The sequence below is a fragment of the Branchiostoma floridae genome, chromosome 10 (genome assembly GCF_000003815.2).
Source record: "Branchiostoma floridae strain S238N-H82 chromosome 10, Bfl_VNyyK, whole genome shotgun sequence".
NCBI classification, from domain to species: Eukaryota; Metazoa; Chordata; class Leptocardii; order Amphioxiformes; family Branchiostomatidae; genus Branchiostoma; species Branchiostoma floridae.
In genome coordinates, this window is record NC_049988.1 from 12,937,384 (window position 1) to 12,947,895 (window position 10,512).

A 10,512-nucleotide genomic window follows, 5' to 3' on the forward strand; every position below is an offset into this window, starting at 1 on the left:
GCACCTAACGCTAGATTAACTCACAGACGCATAAAAATAAAATATCAATATCAAATTAAATCATCGTTACGTTCTGTGTCGCCATATAAAAAAAGATTAACACTACGTGCAGAACGTTTGTAGGCGTCATTCTAATACCGAAGCGGAAGCTTATGAATTACGAGATTATATTTGTTGCCATCGCAACGTGACGGAGGTTGCCTCTCATCCTCCAGACCTGCGTTCTGATTGGTCAATTTTTTCCCTTGATGTTTTGAGGCGAAGATGAAGCAAAACATGGCGACGACAGGGTTTCTTGTTTTTGTGATCATCGCGGCAGGTTTTTCGGAGGTAAAGATTTGATTTTTCTATGTAATGTCATCATTTTTGTCCTTTTTATCGACTGGCGTTGTTTTTAGCGGGAGGTAGAGGCCATGTGAAGGTGTTTTGCCCACGGCTACGTTGTTGTTTTCGTCAGACATATTGTCTGCCCTTTTCCAAGAATTTACGTTGCGCTGTTGTTTTCGTCAGAGCTTTTCCCTGGGCATTTCCTGGAATTTGCGTTGCGTTATACTAAAAATCATATCAGATATTTCATATGCATAACACAGTAGGCAGAAAGAACTAAGTATAGACAAATTAACGATCTTGTTTGTATTTGTCAAATACAAGCTTTTCAAAAATTGTCTGAATTTTTAACAAAACCATAGAATTTATGGGATTGCTACAATTCTCTATCAGTTTGAAAACGTGCTCATATATCTAATAATGTATCTGTTTCCTTATATGGTAAAACACTGTTTAAAGGTAGGAAATGTTTTGAATTATAAGGAAACAATATACATCATGGAATATTTAATTTAGGCCACAGCATGTAAATTTTAAGGATGACATCAGTGGGCTCATTAATTTTCACCTGAGTTCAGAAATTTTCTTTTCCTTTTAGAGGATGGTCAGATTGACCAAAATAGGCAAACATGTTGTGTTGTAGCCTAATAATCATACTTGTAGAAGTGACACTAAGGAAGTAGCCATGACTTAAGTTGCAGAAGTGAGACTTGTTGGACAGTTGTAAAAGTGCCAACAATATGGAAGCCATGATTGCAATTGCCAGCTTGGCAAGTGATACCAGTGTACCACACTAGTAACACTAGTTAATGATTTGTTATCAGTGCTACCATGTTTTGTCACTTAAACTCTTTATTTAACGTTTATGGTGACTATTTTGAAAATTTAGCCATCTTGTTTTTTTTCACCCCCTCTGTGAAAATTCAAGCGTCTCAGACGGCGAAACGCCGTTTGCGACAACCGTCCAAGGCGTCTTAAATTATTGGGACGCTTTGGACGGTTACGGCGGCGGACGGCATGGGACGGGCTTTTGAACGCCCGACGAAACGTCCAAGACGGTCCGAACGGCATAACAAACGCTTGGACGCGTCTAGATTGGCACTTTAGACGCGTCCGGTCGGACGTTCGGGACGTCCGAGACGGCGTCTGAAAGCGGGCAGCCGGACGCTCCCGCGCTCCGTCGGGCGGGCCCCCCGCTGGGAACAGACGTCTCTGCGGACGGACCAGACGCCGATTGCGACGGACGTAAATGACGTAATCCAGGCTGCTGGGACGGATCGGACGCCGGTTGCGACGGGCATAAACGGCGTAATCCAGGCCGCTGGTACGGGCGGTAGCCTCCACCACGCCTTCCCACGGGGGGTACAGATCGTAAAATTCGACAGAAAATGGAATGAAAGGCCAAGAGGCTGTCATCGCTATATTATTAAAGGTTAATATCTGGGCCAAACTCCTAGCAAAATATTTTTTCTTCAAGACACAGTTTTAGTTAGTCAGGCAGTACGGTAGAAACTCATAACGGGCCGGTGCATTTAATTTGGAACGTGCGTAGACGGCTGCCTGGACGCCGTTTCTGACGCCGTCCGGTCACGGCTATAATTTTATGGCCTGTTGGGACAAGCGTTGCCACATACCAAACAAACAAATATTCAGCCAGGCAGTGAATTGTAGAAGACCACCCACCACCGGGCCGTCAGGTTTAGCTAAAATCAAACACAACTTGAACAAATTTCTTCGTAAATTGTTTACACGTACTCCGCGGCGTTTAATCAACTTTGCTACATGTACGAAATTCAATCCGGCCTTCAATCGTGTCCGCGGCTTTTTGTGCCGCCGTGCCGACACGTTACATCAGAATGGACGAGCCCACATAACATCACGGGTAAATACAGGACGTTTGAAATTTTCTATCGTAAATTTTAATTGCACCAGTATTTGCTAAAGACTGGATATATAAATGTGAAATAACGTTAAATTTTCTACAAAGATCATAAGTCATTTTTTTTTATTTCGAGGTAGCGAAATAAATCCGTTTCATAAGTTCCTAACCCCAAGTAGTTGGAAGAGCCGACTAAGATTTTGATTGGCACCGGCAAAATCGGTAGGTGCTATCTCATTATCTGTTGTCTAAATCTACATTTTAACAGCAATATCATTCTTAATAGAAACAACAGATATTTTTTACAAGTATTCTACAACGTGTTCACAATTCTTTTTATTTTGTGGCATCAAAACAAGATCCTAAATTTTATCATTTCTTCGCGTATGTGGGGAGGGCACCCGTAACAACAAGTCGTCGGTAAACTTTGCAACAGATGAATGTACAAAAAATTAGAATAAAATGCGAAGTATTCACTTACCGGCGCCTGCAAAGTATCGACAATCAGCTAACGGAAGAACCGCTGCTTCTTTTGACGTCTGTCACATCTGTGATTTCTGCTGTCCAAGGTTTGCTGCTTCGAGTAAGTAGTATAATTTTTCCCCCTTGTCGGCGCACGACAAATAATTTTTGTACATTCTTTTTAGTATAAATAACGGATACAGTCATCGCCGTAAACCCAACCTCAGCACAATGTCGTACAAACATCAGCTGCTACGTCTAGACGTGAAGTCCTTGGTCCAAAAGTGCGCAAAATTTAACAAACGGACATGAAATCCACAGAAATAGTCACCTTCTGAACATAAGTCCTGCAACCGCCGGAGTGTTCAACGGTCTGAAATTCGAATTCACCCGCTGAAATTGGCGCATGTGCAGAAGTTAAAACGTCATGTTTCCCGTGGGGATCATAAGAAAAGACGCAGCCGTCTGCCGGCGTCGGGTGACTAAGTATTTTATAGCCCCATCAGTGGCCGTCTCCGACGGCAATGGAAGGTCTTTCAGCCGTTCGGGCGTTCACCATAAAAACTGACAGAACGGCACGGACGCTCACGATGTGTCCGCGGCCGTTTCGGACCGCAATGAACGCGTCCAGAACGTCTGAAACGCGCTCGGACGCCATTGGACGCTTGTAGACGCCGTCCGGGCAGTTTCGGACGCTTGAATTTTCACAGAGGCCTATCTCACTATTGTTGCAATCTACAGAGAATGTCATCCATAAAATTTACTTGCTGTGGCCTTATATGGAATATGCAATGCTTTAGAGCACCTCTGATCACAATGGGAATCTTGTTTGTTATTATAGATCATAATTCCTGACCAGTTGTTTGGCATAAGTGTCTGAATTAATATTTTGTTGGGCCTTGTGTTGTATTTGCAGATACCAAAAGACTCTAGCAAAATATGCCATTCCCATTCTTGATTGCTGGCTACAGATTTTAATATCAAATTCCCATTAAACATTCTGTGTTATTAAAATCTTTTTCCAACATCTTCCTTAGTTCAAAGGTTAAAATAGAGTACAATGCTAAACTTCCAACACTAAGGTGTGCAGGGATCAAATTTTCAACAACCACTGTTGCCTCTGTCATAATCAGTTGTCATAACCTGTTCAGAACATAATTTTGCGAGTTTCAAATACATTATCTTAGACTGGGATATTTATTCTGGTCTACACAGGTCCATGGGCGATACTGCTACTCTGACTACAGCAGTGGAGAAGGAAATTACTTCAAGTAAGTCTGCAGTCTATTTGTGCTACTTTACTCAATCAATTCTTTCTATATGAACTACTGTACTAATTCTGTCATCAAGTCTCCTTACATGTATATGTCTGTATATTAATTTATGAGAAAATAACAGCTCAACATAAAGCATAATTTGAATATATGAATTTTCTGAAGTAATTGCTTGTCCACTTTTCCTCTTTTTTCCGAATGAATGATTGTATGGTAGAATGAATGGTAAAGCATCTGTGCTAGGGTAAATGGATGTATGAATGATAGAATGAATAGATAGATGAATGAAAGAATAAATGAATGAAAGAATAAATGGTGGAATGAATGGATAAATGATACAATGAATTGTAAAATGAATGAATGGACAAATGCATGAATAAATAAATACATGAATGCATGAATGATTGAATATATGAATGAATGAATAAATGAAAAAAATTGTTGTTAATGGTTAAAATAATGCTGATTCTTCATCTGATCTAGTTGTAACCCAGGAGAGTACTGCTGTGGTACTAAGTGCTGTATGAACTCTGCTGGGGCATTCTACTCACTCTGGTACTTCTGGTAAGTATAAGCATATCACATGGTTCATAAAGGTATCATATTCAAGATTTTTATGCATCTTAAATGTCTCACACTGACTTGATGTACACACAAACATCTGTACCTGGTGCTGAACACGATTCACTCATGGGTAAACACAGATGTCCTTGTTAAACAAAAGCCATACACAGGTATCTTTCCTGTCCTTGACACTGAATACATCAAACACATGGGTAAACACATCTGTCCTTGGTGCTGGACACCATCCATACACAGGTAATCACAGCTGTCATGGGTGCTGCCCAACATCAACAAATAGGTAAACACTGCTGTCCTTGGTGCTGAACACCAGCCACACACAGGTGATCACAGCTGTCCCTGGTGCTGAACACGATCCACACACAGGTGATCACAGCTGTCCCTGGTGCTGAACACCATCCACACACAGGTGATCACAGCTGTCCCCGGTGCTGAACACCATCCACACACAGGTAATCACAGCTGTCCCTGGTGCTGAACACCATCCACACACAGGTAATCACAGCTGTCCCTGGTGCTGAACACCATCCACACACAGGTAATCACAGCTGTCCCTGGTGCTGAACACCATCCACACACAGGTAATCACAGCTGTCCCTGGTGCTGAACACCATCCACACACAGGTGATCACAGCTGTCCCTGGTGCTGAACACCATCCACACACAGGTGATCACAGCTGTCCCTGGTGCTGAACACGATCCACACACAGGTGATCACAGCTGTCCCTGGTGCTGAACACCATCCACACACAGGTGATCACAGCTGTCCCTGGTGCTGGACACCATCCATACACAGGTAATCACAGCTGTCATGGGTGCTGCCCAACATCCACAAATAGGTAAACACTGCTGTCCTTGGTGCTGAACACCAGCCACACACAGGTAATCACAGCTGTCCCTGGTGCTGAACACCATCCACACAAGGGTAAACACACCTGTCCCTGATGCAGAAGACTATTCACGCACAGGTGAACACACCTGTCCTTGTTGCTGAATACTGTACACTCACAGGTAAACACATCTGTCCCTGGTGCTGAACACTTTCTGCACACAGGAAAACACACCTGTCCTTGGTGCTGAACACCATCCACACACATGTAAGCATATCTTCCCTTGTGCTGAACACCATCTGCAAACACATCTGCCCCCTGTGCTGAACACTATCTGCAAACACATGTCACTTCTGTTGAACACCATCTACAAAAACATCAAATTGAATGCTCTTTGCTGAACGCGATCTGCAAACACTTTGCTTATTGTAAGTTTGTCATCCCTCCAGGCTGATTGTACTGATGGGGATCATCCTGTGCTCCAGTGGAGGTTTCTGGTACCGACGCCGGTACTACCAGCAGCGCATCGTCACAACCATCGAGAGGCAGGGACAGAACGGATTTGTCGCACGCACCACTCACACCATGGAGGAGCTACCTAGTAAGAATGATTAGGCCACACCAATTTGATTTGTTGATTCTCGGATTTCCCGACCCAGTTTTTTCCGATTTCGAAAAAAAAATTAGTCCCAAGAAAAAGATCCATTGTTCCCTTCTTGAGTTATCGTCTTCAGAAGTTTTTGACAAAAATGCCCCTGCTATCCAAAAACTAGACGCTATGGGGCCCATGCAAACTTATGTAACGTATTTCTGAGCACAAGAGCTATCTTGCACTTAAAAATCGTGACCATAGCTTCTTCAGAACACGAGATAGCAAACCAGGAAGTTGCGCTGCAGTACCAATGGAAGCTGCTAGGGAGGTCAAAATTGCCAATAACCTTCATCTTCCCAACACCTACCCACATACCAAATATCATCGTAGTCCATCAAGAGGTTCTCAAGTTATGATGTCCACAAATATCCAGAAACACAAACACACAGACACACACACACACAGACACACTGAAAAGTATACCTCCATTTTTCATGGAGGTAATAATATAGGTTTTGCTATTGCAGACCTTTAAGAAACCCCATTCCAGGGGCACATACTGCTGAAAAACCAATCAGAGCGCTTATTTGCAGTCACATGATCAGAACAGTGGTATAATATCAAAGGAAGAGATTCATTGGATAAATCATGCCACGGAAAGCTGAAAACTTGACTACCTACCTTGTTTTTTGTCTTATATATTGTTTACCACAGACTTTTTTTGCAAATTTTTCTTTCGACCGATCGCTCCAATCTTTTTCTGAAAAAATCTGAGAACCAAGAAATTAAATTAATGTGGCCTTAATATAAGGTTACCTTTACTTACTGTAAATGCATTTAATCTCATGGGGATTCAATTTCCTGTTAGTGGGAAAATGGAGATATTGCAGTGGTCTTATTTTTGCAGCTGTGCCATAGACTGTAGACAAAAACTATAAAGGAAAAATGTTTGCGGTTGTTTTAAGTCTGGGGTGATGTAGCCACCGTGAAAACTGTGAACAAAAAACCATTGCAAACGTATCTGCATTTACAGTATTTTGCTTGTTCTGACTTTGGCTTTGATAGCAAATTATTCAAAAGACACTTAGATTCTTTTTTGTAAAATTCTAGCTTTTTATATTTGATTTGTAAATTATATTTTTGAAGTATATTATCAGAACAGGATGTTATTTGTTAAATTACAACATCAGTCATATCGTAGTACAGTAGCTACAATAACCACAGTATTAACAGTATTATCACTGTATTTTTACTATAATTGTGGGTTTGCTAAGGAATAACAATGTCTATGTGTTTAACTATGTGTGGATGGTGTTCAGCACCAAGGACAGGTCTGGTTACTTGTGTGTGGATGTCGTTTAGCAATTAACAAGGACAAGTCTGTTTACCAAAGTATTCTAGTCTTTAAAGTAAACAAACATCACGCGGTCTTTGCAGTCTTTGAAGTAAACATAGTTTTTTTTATGAATGTAAGTTCATGATTTTAGGATCAGAGTACTTAATCAAAAGCTTGTTGATAAGTGCTTTATTTTGTGTATGGGCATAGAATTTGAAATTGTAACATAATAATTTTTTTTTCAAATTGCTTTTTTTTTATCTCTGTAGGTGATAGCAGCTACTGTGCCCCAAGAGCTGTTGCTGTCACATCGCGATCCGCACCGACAAACGCTCCCAACGTTCCCGTCTATCCAATCAAATACACCATCACGCACACCGGGCCCTACCCCTACCCCTATCCCTACCCCATGCCCCCACCAAACGGCCCTCCCCCTCCCTACACCCAGGCAGTGATAGGCCCACAGGCTGCTACTGGGCATGTAGCACCAGCGCCCCCTGGAGTGGTGAATGAGAACTGCAGCTCCAGTAATGCAGCCCCTACTGCTACCACTACAACTATCATATCTGGGTAAACTGGCCACAGGTTTTTAATCAGAAAATTTCTGTTTGCATATCAGCTATATTTGTTGAGGTTCTTGCCACATTAACAGATACAGTTCTTTAAAGGGAGCAACGCTAGTTCACCTTTATCCACGGGGTAACCAATATCCATTGTTTACAAAAAACATGATGCTTACTTTAGGGAATGCTCAACTGACAGTTGTTTAAAATTACAATATTTTTCAACATACTGAAATATTTTGTCTCCTGTCCACTGAAGAGCATGAAAAAAAATTTTTTAGAAATAATGGATATAGGTTATCCCATTAGATAAAGCTAAGGTGATCTAGCATTTTATTACCGATGAATGAGGAAACAATGAAATTAGATTATTACATATCAATTACATCTTGAGTATGATCTGACTTTTGCTAGTGCTCCAATAGAATTGATGGTATAAATTGTCCCACCTTTTCTAGAATACCATTTGAGAAAACCTTTAACTTAAAGATTAATTCTGCTTCTTGTTGCCAAAAGTTCAAACCTCCCTGACCAGTTAGATTTCATTATGAAGGCAACTTTTCTTCTGACAAACATTTTTTCCAAATCATCCCATCAGTTTTGGTATTCCCAAAGGAATTCATATTGATCAAATCATCATGACTTAAAGGCGCCCAGAGCAGTTTTTAGTGCATTAAAATAGGAAATATTCTGGATGAGACAATCAGTACGATATTGACATGTACTTCACCGTTCTAGCACGTTTGTATCATTATTTAGTACTTTCAGCGTTTAGAATGACGCGCAAACATGCCGCAAACGGACCCCTTTGATTTATTATATCCTACAATAAATCAGCACAGGATCGAGCCACTAACGGTTTCCCGTCGGTACTTTTCGGAGATTTTCGAACGCATGAGGTCACCGAGCGAATTGAATCTGATTCGCACATTCGCAAATCGAAATCTTATTCGAACAAGTGACGACATCTCCGGAAGCGTTCGGGATTCTTTGGTCATGTTCACGTGCGTTCCGCAAATTTGAAATAATGGCACGTGCAGCGCTCTGATTTTCAATGAGTTCTCACCACCCAGCGATGGCTCATCTTTGCTCAATAAAGGTCGATATGCATTGAGATAGTGTTATTCAAGCTTACATTGTGTAAAAATGACGTGAAAATTAAATTTGAAAAGACTAAAAAAACTGCTCTGGGCGCCTTTAATGCTACAAAATTAACATATCTGACAATCTCTTCCAAAGAGGAGTGCACAAAAATTATAGTGCCATCAGATGTAGGTGGGGAAAACGTAGAATATTAGATATTTTTGAAACACCTATGAAAACGAAATTTTTAACAGCTGGTGTGCTTATTTTTGAAATGCTTTAAACTAAAGGTTTTAGCATTAAAAATATTGATATATTTGAGATTTATTTGTGGATTCCAAAAGTTGTACCATTCTCTGCATGATACAAATTCATAGGTAAATTTTGAATTCAGTTGTCAATCTAAGGTTAAATTGAGCTATCAATACTCAAAAATGGTCAATAAAATTTGGATTTCAAAATACAAGAAAACAATTAAGTATCAAAGGGCACTAGAAGTGTCACTATGTAGTTTCTCTAGTCAGAGTACTTTGTGGATCCTTCAAATAGTGATATTATTGCTGATTCAAAATAACTTTCATAATGTATGTATAGCTCAATTGGTAGTGGCTGCACACCTGGGCTATTGGTTCAAATCTCTGTTTGAATAGTATACATGAAAGGGTATCCTAGTTAAAGCAGCATTCTGCTCTTTTGGAAATGATGTGAAATCGAGGGCCAATGTTTGAGGAGGTGCCTTGAGCATGTAACAACAGTCTCATTACTCAGATGTGTACCTATACACCTTTCTCACGCGGCGGCCATGATAGATCGAAGAAGAGGTCTGAATGAGGCAAACAGACAAAACTTATTTCTAAAATCAGGTCCCATTTAGTTTTCCCCCAAACCACACAAATTTTCATGATATAAGATAGAATAATAAATATTACTTGAAGTGTTATGCACGAAAGATGTAGCAATTTAGAGTTAGACTGACCCCATAGTCCCTAAAGAGATGCAAAATAACAACATGATAATGCAAATTTTTAACGAATTTGCAGCCATTCACTTATTGGTCGATTTCCTAATTGGCAGGCTACCATTGGTCGAACTGCTAGTTATGATGGACAGCCTTTTGTTTGCCACACTGAACTCGTTTTAGATCTATCATGGTCGCCGCGTGAGAAAGGTGTATTGGCTGCAATTGTACAACTGCTAGTAGGTAAATTATATCGGAGTTGCAAACTCAACTTTATACTGTAATTGCAAATTTACTGTTCACGGTTTTCACTGTGACACCTGTGAAGTGAACTTATCATTACGGATAAGAATTGATTCAAATTCTTTTACATGCACCTTGTTCCACCGTGAACATTTGAACATTTAATTCTGATAACAGATTCGAGTTTCTTAAAATTCTGGAAGTTTAGTCCTGAAAAGACACTGAGAATTACAGCACATTATCATTTAGAAAAAAATTTCTAATTTGATACTCTGGGTGGCAAAAGAAAGAAAAATTCTTATTTGGTAATTGGTACTTTGCCTCTGTACCATGCATTTTAGATTGAATTTTGTATTGTCTGGATATTTGAGAAGAGTTTATAG

At 40.4% G+C, this 10,512-nt stretch overlaps 1 protein-coding gene across 1 annotated transcript; it reads left to right on the forward strand.

Annotated features, from left to right (window-relative positions):
• Positions 1-256: 256 nt before the first annotated feature.
• On the forward strand, positions 257-8,491 carry LOC118423725 (vesicular, overexpressed in cancer, prosurvival protein 1-like). Its single transcript, XM_035831921.1, has 5 exons — positions 257-330; positions 3,884-3,939; positions 4,426-4,506; positions 5,804-5,955; positions 7,552-8,491. The coding sequence occupies exons 1-5, from the start codon at positions 265-267 to the stop codon at positions 7,854-7,856; spliced, it is 660 nt and encodes a 219-aa protein (XP_035687814.1). The 5' UTR covers positions 257-264; the 3' UTR covers positions 7,857-8,491.
• Positions 8,492-10,512: the final 2,021 nt, after the last annotated feature.

Bases quoted from the DNA above. Each gene is read 5' to 3' on its own strand.
- LOC118423725 (XM_035831921.1), top strand. From the start codon at position 265: ATGAAGCAAAACATGGCGACGACAGGGTTTCTTGTTTTTGTGATCATC. The intron at 331-3,883 runs GTAAAGATTTGA...TGGTCTACACAG, and splicing joins TCGCGGCAGGTTTTTCGGAG to GTCCATGGGCGATACTGCTA. The intron at 5,956-7,551 runs GTAAGAATGATT...TTATCTCTGTAG, and splicing joins CACCATGGAGGAGCTACCTA to GTGATAGCAGCTACTGTGCC.